General features: G+C 40.0%; 2 protein-coding genes and 1 long non-coding RNA gene across 8 annotated transcripts in view; all 3 read right to left on the bottom strand.

The window, feature by feature from the left end:
- gpsm1b (G protein signaling modulator 1b) overlaps nt 1–11,164 on the bottom strand; it is a 26,099-nt gene extending 14,935 nt beyond the window's left edge. For 2 of the 6 annotated variants that reach the window (XM_083531299.1, XM_083531303.1), the window contains exon 1: nt 10,577–10,797. In XM_083531299.1, the coding sequence (XP_083387425.1) occupies nt 10,577–10,737 (161 nt within the window). In that variant the 5' untranslated portion in view covers nt 10,738–10,797. Of the gene's footprint in view, nt 1–1,184; nt 1,886–10,576 lie in introns of those variants that run through there. The other 4 variants (XM_083531304.1, XM_083531301.1, XM_083531300.1 and 1 more) reach the window with 4 other exon arrangements.
- Nucleotides 1–17,684, bottom strand: part of ak1 (adenylate kinase 1) — a 162,012-nt gene that overhangs the window by 31,177 nt on the left and 113,151 nt on the right. The gene's annotated exons all lie outside the window — the stretch shown is intronic.
- Nucleotides 14,650–15,989, bottom strand: LOC310720494. The gene is made up of 3 exons (XR_014531749.1): nt 15,840–15,989; nt 14,889–14,955; nt 14,650–14,771 (listed from the first exon to the last, which is right to left on the bottom strand). It is a non-coding gene; the product is annotated as an uncharacterized lncRNA (long non-coding RNA).

Raw genomic sequence — 17,684 nt, 5'->3', positions numbered from 1 at the left:
TCTATACAATACTCAATGTACTGTAGTGTGGATTTGTTGTGGATATTTGTGAGCACTAAATACAATGACAATAAGTAACAATAAAATAAGTATGTACAAATAAATAAACAAATAAATAAATAAACATATGTTTAATTAATAATAATAATAATAATAATAATAATAATAATAATAATAATAATAAAATAAATACATGCATAGAAGTACAAAAATTGCTGTGCACTTATGTATCTCTCTCTCTCTATCTATCTATCTCTCTCTTTATCAGTGTAGATGCAGGTTTTCATTTGACCCAATCAGGAGCTGAGACTAAAAATCATTTAAAGTCCGAGAGCTTAATGAACTGATTACATGAGCAGCACCTGGTGTGGCTTCAGATCAAGCAGAGAGAAAACCTGCAGCCACAGCGACAGTTAGTGGATCCTATTGAAGACAAAGTACTAAGTAGAACATTTTATTCAAAGGTAAGAACTCAAATATCCGGTAAAAACTTTTTTAATCATATTTCCTTATTTACTTTATTGTCTGGGCATCCAGATTAATCTGTAACCTAATCAGAAATGTAACTGTTTTTAAAGACTGATCTGTTTATCAATAATAATTGGTTAACAATTTGCAGTATTTAAAATTTTCCATAGAATTACATAATGTACCATATTGTGGATTTGATATTTGTAAGAATTCATTAGAAAAAAATTTAAATGATCTCTGAAACATAGGGGAATTTGATGTCTGATTAATTCCTTGGATTGGGAACTGGGAATGAGCCACTGGGAGAACGCAGTATCTGAATAAAAAAATGATACGGTATACACAGATTTTCCTGGATGCTCTGCATGACATACAAAATATACAAATTAGCTGACGAGAAATGTGCTAGAAATGTTTCGCATAAGTATCACCTGCAAACTGACTAGCTTGGTTCCTCATCCATTCATACCTTTTTTTTGTTGTTTTTTTTACTTCTCATTCCTGTTTGCAATACTTCACATTTAAAAGAATAACCATTAGTGTATATCTGAGATCATTCGTTTACTGTCAAACCAAAAATTCTGCCATTATTCCATCAAATGCATGAGATACAGTAAATGAGAAACAGTTTAATACAATAGCATCTATGTATCAGCCACATCAAAACCTACTGGATGATTTATTTGTTCCACACCACTACATCTTTCTTGTACCTTTGTTTCTGTTTAGCCCGAGTTTTTTCCACATACAGTTCCAACTCTGCTCTCAGAGGTTTCAGGGTGACCTGAGGTCTCGGTCCATGATGGACGAGTCTACACAAAGCGATCTGAGCCTCAGTGAGAGGACAAGCTTCAGCAGACATAACGCTTGCAATGGTTTCGTCAGGAAACCATCAAAAATGTCCACAAAGACTTGAAGATCACACCTGGATTTTGCAAAAAAAAATCTGAATACAGTGAGCTTAGGATGTTATCTGAAAGATTTTCCGTTAAGATCAGACTAGAAGTTTTAAAGATGAGCAATCACTATTGAGCTCAAAGACAAAATGTAAGAGTTGCTTTGAACGATCTCAGAAGATTCTCGATACAGAGAATAAGAGATACAGATGAGGCGCATGAAGATAATCAAGGAGGTCTTCCTAAAGAGTTTTGTTCCGTTCGAGCTTGTAGTGAGCAAATCTTGTTTCCAATTCACGAGCATGAAAAAATCATATCTTTACAGAAATGGTAGAAGATCTCAGATCTATCAGTCCAATTCAAAGTCTGCTTTTTTGAAGCTCTAAATCTCTCGGACGAAACCTCGCTTAGAATCCAAATCGGCTCAGTAGTGAACGAAGAAGTTAAATTTCATTCTCGATCGGAAAGGACCGATCGGACCGAAGGCGACATGACGAATGATGAAAGTCTGACACCATCTGCCAGAGAAAGAAAAAAGAAAGAGAGAGAGAGAGAGAGAGAGAGAGAGAGAGAGAGAGAGAGAGAGAGAAAGAGGCAGAACCACAGTCTGCTCTAATTCCCCAGTGCACCGTTGCTGCTTTAAGGACACCCAGGGCTTTAGACACTCGACTAATCCGGCACCTGCTGATCCTGACACATATTCAATTAAGGACTCCTACTGTAGGTTTCAGGAGAAGGGCATGAAGGTGCAACCCCACGGCTACCCTTCTGTCATTCGTTTCTATTTTATGCAACAGCAAACGATCGAGAAGGCCATAAAGCTCTAAAAAAGCAAACTCGCAATCCTGACTTTCTGAAATCTTTTTCACATCAGCCTTCAGTCAGCATGAAGTAAACAACCTTGATTTATGTACCTCCATCTCCACCTATATCTTGTAGACAACTTGCTCTCAGGGGTCTGCTGCTGATTCCTTGCTTCCTGCAGAAGGTTATTTAAGACACTAAATCGTTAAACGAAGGTAGAGGCTTGGAGAACATCGCATCGGATTTGACTGAGGAGAGCAACCTTTGTTTTGTAAAGAGAAGGAACGCCGATATACCAGTTTTCCAATAGGTTATAATTTTTTATACGATTTATTTTTATTCTGTTTTTATATATATATATATATATATATATATATATATATATATATATATATAAAAACACGATTACTGAGAGGGTGCGTAATTAATCCTGTATAATCCTGTATCTTCCTGAGCAGCTGTGAGTCCTCCTGAAATAATTGTAACAGTAATAATAATAGAGCTGAATGACATCATTGTTTAAAAGTCAGAGAGAGAGAGAGAGAGAGAGAGAGAGAGAGAGAGATTTTTAATCCATCAGTTCATCCCAGAGCAGTTCAGTAGGATTGAGGTGCAGTGACTGGGCAGGTCTTTCCATAATAGATGTCACTCCAGACAACTGTTTGCTCTCTAAATAACTCTTACAGAACTCGGATGTAAGTTTCGGGCTTTCATCGTCTTGTTGTACAGTGAGGTTGGTTGCATGTTGGTTCCTTTTACTTTTCGGAATAAGTCTCAAACCTTTCCTTACTAAAAACAAGACCAAACCATTTTGCTTCCACCTCCATGTTTGAATGCAAGGGTTAGGCAGTCTGATCACATCTCTGGGAACAAGCACGTGTCTCGAAAACCATAAAAAGACCAGGTGATGGAACACTTTTGTAAATCGGGGTCTTAGATACAGTATTTGAAGCTGTTCATCATTTCCTCAGGTTTAGATTTTCCTACATTAACCATCTAATTAGCTAAACAGTTAGAATAATGGGTCCTTCACCACTCTTTATGGTGTCCTTTCTATCCTATTAGACATGCTGCATCCTAGAGGACGATTAGCAGATCACAGCCCTTGGTAACACACACTCGAGTCTTTAAACCCTGTCTCTCTCCAGATCACAGACAGACTATGCTTTTCTTGACATTCACACTGTTTGATCTGAGCATTAGAAGCAAATGTGTGGCAGTTTAGTGGCTCACTCTGATAAGGAGCTTCCTTGCAGAACCTTTATTCCTCGCTTCAGATGAAGGTGAAGACCTCAATACATCTTTAACAAAGTGTCCTTGGATTTAAATCAACGTCATTTACACCCAGGAAGTGTTTCATGGTAGGCTGGTCATTACACGTGCGAAAAGCCACAGCTGCTGTACGTGACATGAGTCATCCAGAATCAACGTTAATGATCTATGGGGAGCAGTAGGGATTTCCAAGTCGTGCTCCAATTAGCTGAGAGGCCTAAGGTGAGAAGGTAGAGTTAGCGGAGTCTGGGAGAAATAACTGGAGCTCAGGCAGTTATTTATTCCCTGATTTGATAATAAGTGATATACAGATGATTTTTTTGGAATTCTATCATTAGCCAATTCTCTTTCTCTGAGTGTTGAGATGCACATGCTCCTGAGATGCTATTAGTGGTGGATGAAGTACAGAAACCATGTAGAGATCAACTAGATCAAATCTGACTCCAGTAAAACTAAAACTTCTCCCTTTAAACTTTCACTTGAGTAAAAGTACAAAAGTTTTTGCCTTCAAATGTACTTAAGTTTTCAAAGTACCGATTTATTATAACTATAATTTTCCTATTATCATTGTCATCACAAGGCTTTTTACTAAATCACCTCAGTTTATGTGAAAAGACTCGAATGTGACTCTCAGCACACTGATCTATTAATAAAATGATATTAATGACTCAAACACTGATTGATATCATGAGCCCAAAACCTACTTCAAGAAATCGTGTAAACGAGGTCATGTGTGTTGTGTCGAGTTCAAGTCTGGAGTTTCTTCATCATTTATTCCTCTCTAAATGTTCTGCTTGATGTTGAACTGATGCTGAACTGTATGTTGGTGATCAGTAGATGCACCAAGCGCCAATCAGAACACGTGTAAAACAGAGCGTGCGCTCGATCCTGATTGGTGACTCGCTGCGTGTTTCACCGGTTACGTTTTTATCCTTGTTAATAAAAAGGAACGACTGATTTCACTAAATGTAGTTGAGTAAATTGTAAATATTTTACTTTGAAATGTAGTGAAGTTTCGGTAAAGTGCAGATACGCAAAAAAAACGACCTAATGTCCACCACTGTGTCCTCCTGTTCCTTTCTTCTTTCTGGACCTGCCTGATTCATCCTGATGCCCTACCTGTGGATGGAGTTCTCTTTGTTTGGAGACCACTGGCTGCAGCTGAGGATGTTCTCCACATGAACACCCTAAAGTTCCATAAGGTTGTTGTGGGTCTTTTAAACTCAAGAACCATTTAGATGGATTTGGACTTAATCTAAAAAGTTTGCCATAATGGTTTTGGACTACAATCTCCATGAACAATTTTATACTCAAGTCCCCATCAATGAACAGCTGATAACCACAATTACAAAACTATAATGAAAAGTTATCCAGTGATCAGGACAAGTTCCATTTTGATTCTGGTTCCTCTCATGGTTTTTTCCTCTCATACCAGTTTCTATTTTATTTATTTCTATAAAGCTGTTTTGGGACACTGCCCATTGGTCAAAGATATATAAATAAAATCGAATTGAACTGAATTATAAAGTTCCTCAGCTACAGAAGAGGAACTTCAAGCCTTCTGAGAGGAAAATATTCTGTCAAATGGTTCTACAAAGAAATCGGTAATGGTTTCACCAGAGAGACAATGTAAGGAAAAACAATCATCTCCTAATATAATATAAAAGATCATCTCATAACTCAGTCTGGAATTGTAATGAATTTTTGGGATTGGGGAATGAGTTAGCAGATCTTTATCCCATCAGCAAAAGCAAAAAAACATCAAAGATCTTCTTTCAAAGCGAGTATCTGATCTCACAGATTCAATCAGATAAATATGAAAAACCGATCTAACCATTGCTGGATAAACGGTTGCAGCTCAGTCTAGACGCGATCAAAGCCAAGAAAACACGTGCAGAGGCCAAATACAATAAATCTGTCCGCACAGCAGAAAGCCAGATGAGGCAAGAGTAGAAGCATGGAAGAAAAACAAGGCTTTTTTTATTATTATTAATAACCACAATACCTCCATTGTAATTTCCGTTGAAACGTTTCAGCTAGGACTGCGATCAACCAGACGACCTTCGACCTCCTAAATAGGGATGATGTAATACTAAAGTGAGTCTTGTAAAGGTTCGAAGAACACAAACGGCTTTCGATGAAATGATGGATGAGACGGAATTCCGACTGCAGGAATTACACACATCAGGGTTGTAAATCAACCCGCAGAGGTCGATCGAGTGCATCGTGCAGTCTCTCGAGTTTATCTTTGGAAAGCAGAGATATTTGGAATTCCCCATTATGTAAGGGGTTCTTGCATAAGGAGCGGAGGGGCGTGGTAGTGGGTTCAAGCCCTGGTATCGCCAAGCTGCCACTCTTGGGCCCTTGAGCAAGGCCCTTAATTCCCTGTGCTCCAGGGCCGCCGTATCACTGCTGACCCTGTGCTCTGACCCCAGCTTCGGAGCAAGCTATGGATTATGTGAAGAACAAATTTCACTGTGCTGTAATGTATATGTGACAAATAAAGGCTATTCTTCTTCTTCTTCATAATCCAAGTATGTAGGATTCCCTAAAAGATTTCTATAGTAACCAGTGAGCTTCATTCATTGGTACTTTCTTCTACTTTTTTCTTTGTGTACTTTCTCGTACGTCCTCTTCGTTTAGATGCTACAGACACAATAACGCCGTTAGACTGTTTGAGTGACATTTAATCGTATTCTGGACTCCATATGATCACTGCTGTTTTACCTAAAAATCACCTGTTGGGCTGTGAACATTATTCGGTTTAAATATTACTCTGAACAAAGTCCTTCGCATCGGTTCAAATCAAAGGGAAAAAAAAAGTCCGGAACAGTTCAGTGACTTTCTGGCTGAAAGACCATTCATTCCACACACACACCAGTAAATTCCAGGTTCAGTCAGTGGCACAGAACAAACCACAGAAACTGGGCTGAACTCCAGCGTCCGGGACTGGTGTTGGGATTTGACTACTCTGAGGCCCCACTGGCAGGAGAAAAGACATGCCTGTGGTCATCCCACCACAGAGAGTGCATGGTACACACGGGTAATTAACGAGGATAGAAGCAATTATGACATAATAACAGGCCCTCGGTCTCGCTCGCCCCCAGACACATCATCACACATTCTTTTGCTGTCATTGTTGTTGTTGACAGTTTGAGGGCAGCTTCAGTCTTGGGGGTCTGATGCATAATAAAACTCGTAATATTTCGTGTTTGAACGGCTAGCAGACATCGAATTTTGTGAGGTGTAGGTGAGGTGAGGAGTGCTGGGGTGCAGTCAGCGTTCACATTCATCCCAAAGGTGTTCAATAGGGTTAAGAGCTCTACAGCAGATCATCTTCCACTCCAAACTATGGAGCTGCATTATCATGCTGGAACAGGTTTGGGTCTCCTAGTTAGTTCAAGTGAAGGAGAAAGAATTCAAATCTCCTGCATCCAAAAAACATTGTATGCAATTGTTTGCCTCCAAGTTTGTGATCACAGTTTTGGTGAAGAACCACATATGGCTGGAAAAGTCAGGTGTCCCAATACTTTTGTCCCTATAGTGTAGCGATGTCATGCTTTTAATGCCGTCTGACCTTTAATTAACAATCTTCAGTCTCTGCTTTCTGCTGTCGAGTCATCGTGAGGCATTTAGAGCTTTACCCCAATCCTACACGAAGGCAGTAAAGTCCAGTTGTCAAGGAAACCAGAGAGAAACTCTGAACATTTTTTTTTCCTTCCTTTGTTTTTTTCCCTCAGCAACCTAAAAGCACTTCCCACTCCTTTCCTTTCCTGTCCTTCATAGTCCAGGATTATATCATGAACGTTTATCCATTTCAGCACAAGACCATGTCATTTACTAACAATTAGCATAAAATGCTATCCAGAAACTGATGTTTTTAAATCTTTGGCACGACTTTTCATTATGTCAGTGGAATTTTTATTGCAGTTACATAAATAAACTAGCAAAACATTTCGATCTGTAGATATTCCATCTTAACTTGCTTAATTTATATACTTAGCAAGAATCCGTATTTTACTAATCGTTGTCTCGATCAAGAATGTTTTCTGGGGGACTTACAGCACCTATCAAAAGTGTGGTTTCATGATTTCTGAGAGAGACACATCCTCCCTTAGCTTAAAGAACAGCTTTACACACTTTCAGCATCTGGACAGTTGGTTCTCCAAACATTCAGCTGCAATACTTTGCTGTGCATCTTGTAAAACTTGCCAAAGATGTTCTTCACTAGATTTCTTCCTGACCTTGTGATCCAGTTCATCCCAGAGCAGTTCAAAAGGATTTATGTGCGGTGACTGGGCAGGTCTTTCCATGATAAATATCAATTCAGACGTCTGTTTGCTCTCTAAATAACGCTTACAGAACTCAGACCTATGCTTCAGTCCAGACGAATTTGCATGGTGTTGAAGTGTGGAATGGGAGCCGTGTTGGTTTACTTTCACTTTCCGGAATAAGTCTCCAACCTTCCTTGCTGCAAAACAGCTCCAAACCATCAAGCTTCCACCTCCAGGTTTTTCTCTGCTGTTCTTTATCTTACACAAGTTCTTCTGTTAGAGACAAACATTTCCCATTTGGACTCCACAGAACTTCCTTGCACTCGTTCACTGTTCAGTTCCTGTGTTTTTGACTTGGAAACAAAAGGAACATGCATGTGTCTCAAAGACCTCTGTGTTTCCACACTTTTCAGCAGTGCTGTATAACAAATGAACTGACCAACAGTAAGAGTTATTACTATAACCAACTAAAAACTACCAGAATGTGCTGAGTGGACGTCATACACAAAACATCCATAACATCACAACATCTTTAGTTTCTCTGCATGATAAACTTCATATAAGAGGGATAAAGGTTCTACCCTTGTCTTTTCAATTTGTCATACAAGCGACTTTAAACCCCTGGGTTGCCAGAAAGTTGCTGTTTTTGCCTCAAAGCTGAAAAATTTCCCCCCAAAATGCTCGCTCAGCTCTGTGGCTTTGTGGATTCTGTTTTAGTTCTTCCACATGGATAAAAAGCTCCTGCCAGATGAATAAATCGAAATGTAAATGGTGAAGGCCCGAGATAAAAGCCAAACAGACACACACACACACATACACACACAAGACAAAAGGCCTGTTCATGCAGATTAGTCAAGCTCCTATAGAAACCGATAGGGACCTTTAACACCAAACACAGGCGGGTATGAGATGCATTTATGATGTGCATTTGGTGTGAAATACAACAACAGCTTATTTTGTGTCACCATTCATTTCACATAATCACACAGCCGAGTCTCGGGTGCTTTTGAATATATTTAGTAGATGATTTTATCCAATCGAATTTCATTCATAGTTTAGAGCAGAGGTCCCCAAAGACCGGGTCGTGACCCGGTACTGTGCCGCAGAAGAGAGAGTTGCTACTGAGTCACAAGAATGTTCTGGACACTATTATTTATTGAATGTTTTGCCCTTAAGCCCTTAAAATTGTACAACTGCTCAAAACAATTCGTTGAGAAACACCATCAATCCAAATCCCCCCAATTAAGTCAAATTCTCAAAACAATCTTCAAACCAAATATTTCAAAATTCCAGAAAAATATTAATTAGGAAACACCATCAATCCGACTTCCCTCTGTAAACAGCATGAAGACACATGCATGTGTGTCTAACAATCAGGAAGCTACTCACATTTACTTTTGGTCTGTTTGTAAAAGATTGTAAAAGTGCAGTTTTTGTTGCATCATAATTGCGAAAGTTGCAAAAGAAAATAGGTTACAAATTAGCATTTTCACAAAGTTTTCGGTCGTCTTATCTTTATTTCTGGAATGCTTTTTCTCTATTCTCAGCTTACTATATTCCAATTTATACTTAAACAGGTAACATTAAAACATGGTCAGCTACAAGAGAATGCCTTAAAAAAAACTCTTCAAACATCAACTCCATACGAAGTGTGGCTGACAAAAGCTTCGCTCTCACACACATTTAGTTGTTAAGACATTGGACTTCTGATCCAAAGTTCATGAGTTCAAATCCCAGCCACACAAAGCTGCCACTCCTGGGCCCCTGAGCAAGGCCCTTACAACCATAGCTGCTCAGTTGAATGAATGAGATGAATGTAAGTCGCTATAGATTAGCGCGTCTGAAGATCGTTCATTTTCAACAAGCTGTTGAGAATCTTCCTGATCCTCAAATCCCAGACAAAAGTTACTATGAAACACCAATAAAAATGGCAATTGAATTTCAATGAAGACAACAAAGTTATATATTTTTTGGTCATGAAATAAGTATAGATTCTACATTCGAAAGAATCAGAATTTGTAATATCTGAATATTTAAAGATTTAACAATTTAATCAAATGTAACTTGAATAGCATGCTAGCTTTATTATCAAAATTCCAACATGGCTTGCATGCTAATTAAGTCGCTTGCTGTTTAGCTTGTAACTCTGTGAGCTTGTAAAAATTCTCTTCGGAGTGAAGACAAATCTGATTTCCTCATAAACCTTAGAACTTTTAACAAGTTACATGTCGTAAAGCGAATTGGTTGATAAGCAGCTGAACAATCACGAGCGCTAGTCCCACCCCCTTTCAAACTGTAACTGTATCCTTTGTAACTTTTTATAGAAATCGTACTTATACAAAGAGTTTTTCACGCCATGATGCGTTAAACAAACATAAGCGTGTGACTATTTGTGAGTCGAGGATTGTTTTGGGTTTTTTCCGGAAAATCTATGCGGTGTGAAGAGAGAAAGAGTAAAGCTTTCGCAACTGAAATTCTTTCACCACACCTGAGAGGAAGAAGACAAGAAGCGAGGAGGAAATAGCTACACAAGGGGACGAGGCAGTGCTGAAACAGCACGGCCGAACGACACGTATGCAGAAAGAGAATGCAGGAGGGACAAAAAAATGAGACGTCAGACCACCGTTTCTTCAAAAATTCAATTTTTTTTGGAAGCACGTGTCCTTGGGACTGAGCGTTCGCTTTCCTCTGCACAGCTGTAGTGCTCTCTGAGACGCTTAATCTCCTCAGCAGGCTTCCCTTCCCCACCCAGACCCTTCCATGACGACCCCCTCCGTCGGTTCCTTTCTGTTCTTCAGACCTTGTCGGTCTTTACCCCCCTCTGTCCTTCCACCCATCCCCCGTCGTTTCATGTCCTACCTCGAGTGGAGCCTTTTGCTCGCCAGATCCTGGTCCATGCTGGTGAGCTCGTGGGGCTTGTGGAGCCCGTACACTGAAATCCAGCAGCTCTGTGTGTGTGTGTGTGTGTGTGTGTGTGTGTGTGTGTGTGTGTGTGTGTGTGTGTGTGTCTTTAAGTGCATACACTCACACACACTTATTCAAGCACCCTCCTCTTTGCAATGGCAGCTACTGAGGAAGTGAGCTGCTAAGCAAATAAACCATAAAAAGAGAAGCCCCTCCCTGCTGTGTGACATCACCGAACAGGAAGTTCATGGCTTTCACAGCCAGTGAATATCAATACACTTCTTTTGGTCAGAAATCTTGCTCAATATAGCATGCTATATTAGTGTCTTTTACATCTTCCATTATTATCTTCTGCTAGCATGCTGATACACACGTGCGATCTTACACATGCATGACAGTTTTTATTCTTCACAATGATTCATGCTGGGTATCAACCTTCTTCCTTCCCTCACCCTTCGCTGATTAATATAAGCAGCTGTCAGTCTGCTGATCAGTGTCTTCTACTGGTGTCGGAAGTGTGAAACGATGCGGTTATCACCCTCTGACCATGTGTTACAGCTATTAAAGGGAGACCCCTAGTCATTTTTCGACCCCTCTATTAACAGCATGTCTGATTAGTACAGAAAAAAACCTTCAAATGGGCCTCCTTTTATGACCATTTATACCTTTTATCAATTATATTTCGGTATTTTAATTCAAACTCAAATATTACCTCCTGCTAGGAAACAAAAAATGCAGTCTATGCAGATTTTTAGTTTGTAATCTCATGATCGTCTCCTGAACCCCCGAGTTATTCCACTGAATGATTATATCTACTAAGGGTAGTGAGATCGGCTCGGCTGTGGGATTATGTCATAATGAGCAGTGACACAACCCACAGCGGGAAGAAGAAAAAGAGCCTTTATCTGTCACATGTACATTACAGCACAGTGAAATTCTTAGCTTGGTAACTTGTTTGCTAGCAAAAGATGAACACAGAAGGGTCTATTTTTCTTTTTATGCAATTCGTCAATTAAATGTACAAAGAGTTCAGAGGTGAAACTTCTGAGTTAATAAGAATGCAAATGTATTTCATTTTCAACCTCCATGAGCTCAGAGGTACAAAGTGTGGAAAAACCTGGACTCTTCCATGTTCGTATGTTCATGTTAGCAAACAAACTAGCTGGCTGATGGTGGTGGACATTTTATTTATTTGTGGAGGTTGTTTTGTTGTTGTTTTTTAGATATTTAAATATATATTAAATAACTGTGTAGGTGATGTAGTTGGTTATATTCAGTGTTGAAACTGTAATTAATACCTATAATTCAAAATAACTTATAATAGAAATAGATGTACAAAAGTTTAATAATGTGAAAAAAAGAAAGAAATAATTAGGGTTTGATTTGGTAGGAGTTTGTGGGGGTTCAGTCTGATGCTTCAACTTTACTGTAGTTTTGGGAGGTTGTGTGAAATCTTGAGGTTTTCTGGATAACGAAAACACTTCAGCGTTGTTCAGCACTTTGGGTTAGGATACACACTTACACTCACACACACACTCTCACACACGCACACACACACACACACACACACACACACACACACACACACACACACACAAACATTTATAGCTGTGGTTTGTTGATTGCCATGCTGAAGAAATATTCCTTCTTTTTCTCCTCTGCCTTTGGATCAGTGTGTGTGTGTGTGTGTGTGTGTGTGTGTGTGTGTGTGTGTGTGTGTGTGTGTGTGTGTTATTTTACCCTTTCATTTCTTTCCTTTCTCTTCTCAAGTTGAAGAATATTGAATATTTTAGGATCTGGTCCTAAACATTTTACACCTGAGGGTAAATAAAGCTCAGAAAACTTCAGAAAGAGTTGACACTAAAGTGGGAGGGTTTGTGTGTGTGTGTGTGTGTGTGTGTGTGTGTGTGTGTGTGCGTGCGTGCGTGCGAGAGAGAGAGAGAGAGAGAGAGAGAGAGAGAGAGCTCCACCCGTGTGGTGAATAAATCTGACACTCTGCTGCCCTCTAATGGGATAGATAGATAGATAGATAGATAGATAGATAGATAGATAGATAGATAGATAGATAGATAGATAGATAGATAGATAGATAGATAGATAGATAGATAGATAGATAGATAGATAGATAGATAGATAGATAGATAGATAGATAGATAGATAGATAGATAGATAGATAGATAGAACACTTAATTAACACCCTTCTGGCTGAATGAGCACAAATCTCTACAAGCACACCGCAAAATTTTGTGGAACATCTTCTAAGAAAAGTGGATGTTGTTATAACAGCAAATGGAGACTAAATGTGGAATGGGATGTTCAAAAAGGAGCACATAGCATAGGTGTCCATAAATATTTAAATATATATATAGTGTAGAGTTAGATGGAGAGACAAAATCAATATTGTGCAGGACGTAAAAAGCACAAAATTTCACTTCGAAAAACGAACAATACATCCAACCTCTGGCTTTGAAATATTCCAGCTCAGGAGACATTGTGAATGCATGATTCGGACATTAGGCTTGGGAATATATCATCTGTACAACCTGAACATCTGTGTGTGAATCTCGGTGTGTGAACTGTTTTGAGACAATGTCTGTTGTGAAAAGCGCTATAGAAATAAACTTGACTTGAATCCAGGCTGTCAAAAGCTCCTGATTTTTATGTAATTCTGGTTCAGATTGCTATAAGTGCAATATTATATTAATAGACTCAGGAAATTAGAACGTTTCCCACTAAGAAGTTATAGGAACTACCAGGAACATGGATGAGTGGATATCTATCTCTTACAGTGTATGCAGAGCATGATCCTGTCACATCAGAATGCTGGTGAAGAAGGCTTGTCAGCATCCGGTCCACCTTAGATGACTAAAAGACTGTAAACTGCCCTCTGAGATGCTCAGGTACTTTTACACTTGTACCATTGAGGGCATCCTGATCAGGAAATGGTTTGGGAACAGCACCAAGCAGGACAGACAAATTCTCCAAAAGGTGTTTCGATTACAAGCACTGTGTCACAAGGCCAGGAAATAAGTTTTTACAGCAATATACAAGGGGGTATCAAAAAGTCCAGAATAGTTTTGTAACATGCCAACAGATGGCAGTACAGGGCTGGACGCACAGTCACAGGGAGCACTGACCTTCCTAAGTCAGTGTGCCAAAAGATATCATCCTGTGTACATTGGGAACATTTTGACACCACCGCTAAAACTGATATTTTAGTTTGATACATTTGCGAACATTTCCAGAATTCTGTTTTCACTTTGTCTTTATGATACTGAGTGTAGATTCAGGCTGACACACAGGTGTCTACACTGAAACTAAGACTAACTAAACTAAAGACAGTGTCTGTTACACGGTGTAACGGGTGAAATATGTTGTGGCTCCTTTAAGAGCATAGCGGTATTTTGGGAATAGCCTGGCGCGGTATTTTTCCGCTATTACTGCATGTGTGCAAGACCGAGGATTATGTCCTTATTATTTTCTGATGCTCGTTTCTTTGACTAACCCGTAACGCTGTTGCCAAGAAAAATAAAAAAGCACGAGTTTTGGAAACCTGTCTGTGCTTATATGATTTGTGTTGTAACTGGAGTTAGCGAGCTCTCCCTTCACCCAGACTCAACGCGTTACAACGGCTTGTATCTAAACAGTAGCCAACCAAGAAAGTAATTGTTCACTGTCTTCCTTCCTCCTTTCATAACTATTTCTCTCGGGAGTTTATCTTTTGGCATCGTCGTGCGTTTAAAAATCCACCGTTGAAAGTTTTTTCTCCCGATGCTGTGCAGCTCAGAACACAGGTGAGGTGTGTTTTTTGTTTCCGTTCTGAAATTTCATTGGTCTAATGTTATGGGGTTCAGTTTTTTGGCTTGAAGTTTGTGAAACCGGGAAAAACCCAGGAAAAATCCATAAATAAGACGCTTCGTTGTCGCGGGGTTCAAAACGTGGGAAAAAAGTAGCGGCTTATAGTCCGAAAAATACGGTACTTTCTGAAAGCGTCGTATAGTCAACATGTAGTGCGAAGAGAAGTCATGCGGCGCTCAGGAGGCGGCGTCTCGCATTCAGCCACGAAACTCCTTTCTCATGGTGCTGGAGAACGACGTAAACTTCCGCCGCAGAAAACCTCCAAATGTCTCTCGTATGGAAGTATCGCACCCTGCAAAGTGTTTTAGCAATTATTATTTGTAGACATGTAACATGCATTACTGTGATCTTCATTACCGAGCGTTAACCCGAGACATATGAGGAAATTTTAACAAAATTAGGTAATTACATAGTTCATCCTCGTGGTGGGTTTCATGATGACCAGGTAGGTCACTCCCTTTTTCTGATTTTTTACCCTAAAAAAAAAAAAAAAACATAATTTTTTTTTTTTTAAATATGATTTTCCTCATACCACAGCAGCAGTAATAGTTTCAGCAGTAGTAGATTCTGATTGGTCAGATGGTGTTTAATCCGTACTGTAGTTAAGGAGGTGCTTATATAACATTTATGCAAGGAGTCTCTAATGTCAGCACTCTGAAAGTCTGAGGTAAAGCTAGAATTTCAATTTCTCAACCTCTACGGGACTAGGATTGCAAAAGAGCGGAGAATTTCGGGAAACTTCATCTGGGGAATTTTTTAAATATTCCAAGTTGGAAACTGCAGAATATGCATGGAAATGTACAGGAATTTATGGGAATTAATTAGAAATCTGGTGAAATTTATATAAAATGTATCATATACAAACAGAAATATGCATAAACTGACAAACTAATACAAGTTTTAAAAATGACATTGACTTTTGACTAATTGATATAACGCATGTAATTTAAACGAATACTCGAAAAGATTGACTTTTTGATGTATGTTATGGAGGAATGTACAGTGCAGGTAGGGGGCGTGGCCTCAGTAGCCCTGCAGTAAGTGTGCCATGTGCATGTGACTGATGAATGTACAGCGAATAAATTAAACTGAAATTGCATCAAATCTGGTTGTTTTAACCAAAATTAATTGTAATTAATTAATCACGTTAATTCCCATATATTCTTGTTAAGTTCCATTGCAAGTTTCCGGTTTTGAAAATTCTTGGAATTTTGCAACCCTAGACAAAACAGAGCAGGTTATGATCTCTCGTTCAGATTTAATAAACAAACAAACAATTAAATAAATAAATGCTTAAGATTGCTGTGGTATAAGAGGAATAAAGATGAGTGTGAGTGAGGGAGTAAAATGGCTTCCATACCGCTTGAGAATCGCTGCTCCGGGAAGCTTTTCTCCTAAAAGTGAAGCGTATCCTCCTTTTTTTCTTGTTGTTCTCCTCTGGGTTTGGAATAGTGGGGCTGGAGACCTCTTCATCAGGGCCACACTGTTGGGTGCTTATGACTGAATTGTTGGTGGGATCCACGAAATGTGCGAGACTGTTCGTCAGTTCTTCGATCGCCACGTCGATGTCTTTCTCAGCATCAGTCTGAACAACCATCTGTAGAATATCAGCGCTGGATAAAAGAGAAACGGTATGTTTGATGAACTCCAGAACGAAGATGTGGAGTAGCTGGGAAATAGCAGGATTCCCATCGCGTGAACACGCCGCCATCGAAACCGACTCGGAGATCCTGCTCTCGATTTCTGACGACGTGGTCGGGTTGCTCAGAATGGCGAAGATGGTTTTTTTTATATCGTGCTCAGGATGCTGCTGCGTGATGGATTTCCGAGATAACATGGTCTTCAGCTTGTTTATAACTGAGTGTTCGTTTCGACACTGAATTTGAGCGAATCCTAGAGAAAAACTTTCGTAACTGTCATTTTTCTCAATGGTCCCATCTTTTCTGATCAAGTTTTCAGTGAAGGAGTCGAAGTTTGCGATTGTGGAGAAAACGTTTTTGATCTTGTTTCTCACGTCCGCAAAAAGTCGGAAAGGATCGAACAGGTCTGAGTAATCAAAAGCGCTTTTGCTTGTCACGTTTGCCGATTCTGTTTCGCTCCGCCGCTTCCACCGAGTTATTAAACACTCCTCAAGGTCTCTGGAAAAGCATTTTGTAATTTCCGACGCTGCACAATCCAGATATTTAATCAGGTCCTGTGAGAGTCTTTCAAACGGCGCGTCTGAAGAGCACAAAGTAAATTTCTTGATTTTTTTCCCAGCACGGAGCAACTGCACTTTTCTCACCAGGAGTTTGCATATAAATTGAGTGCACATGGCCTGGAATTTTTCGGACGTCAGACTCTGGACTTGCCAGCTGTAAACGGTCAGAATGATCTGGATCACTTCAGCCGTGCACGTGTCGAGTCTGAGCTGTTCCTTGTCGCATACAGAGCTCAGGCATTCACAGAGTTTAATGACGTTCATCACACCTGCATGCTCTGAGGAACGCTGTGCTGAGGAAGCATCGCCGCTTCCTGGCTTGGGAGCGCCGCTGACCGCTGTCTTACGCGTATCGAGTCGTGACGATTTTGCACGAGGTGCTTCTTCTGGCAACGTTTCCATTTCGATGCTACAGAGGAGCATGCACACCTCCTTCTGGACGAATATAAAGTCTCTCATGGCGATCGGAAAATGCTTCCTCGCCAAGAGGGAATTCGGCTCTATATAAGGTGGGGGGGTAAACGGTGGATCTTTTTCTAGACTTCTTAAAAACGTGCGCGCAATTAAGTTCGCCGACGTCCACACGCTGACAGACGATTGCGTTTTTGTCATCTCGTCTATGGAGCCAACGCTGGAGGAATTGTTGGAGGGTGGTGATCCTGCAGAAGCAATTATTTGGCCTGCTTCAGTGAGGATTTTGTATACAGCTTGCACTGCCATGTTTAACGTCTCCTCGCTGAAAATCCTCTTTCTGTTCTCATCCGAGACCGCGTTCTTCTTGCACCTATACAAGGCCGCATTCCTCCTGCTCCTTTCCGAGCCCGTGTTCTTCTCCTCGTTGCTGTCTTCCTCGGAGAAGTGCTGAATTGTACTCACGATGCTGCATATCACTTTATAACACGAGGCACTTGTCATATCCGTTGAAAGTGTGTGGAAAACCTCCGGACAGCAAATTCGTATTAATTCCTTGACGATGGTGCGTGTGGATGAAGCTGTAAGGACACG

Source organism: Silurus aristotelis (genome assembly GCF_946808225.1).
Source record: "Silurus aristotelis genome assembly, chromosome: 26".
Taxonomy (NCBI): domain Eukaryota; kingdom Metazoa; phylum Chordata; class Actinopteri; order Siluriformes; family Siluridae; genus Silurus; species Silurus aristotelis.
The sequence above is the reverse complement of the archived record's forward strand: the minus strand, read 5'-3'. Positions and strand labels throughout refer to the sequence as shown.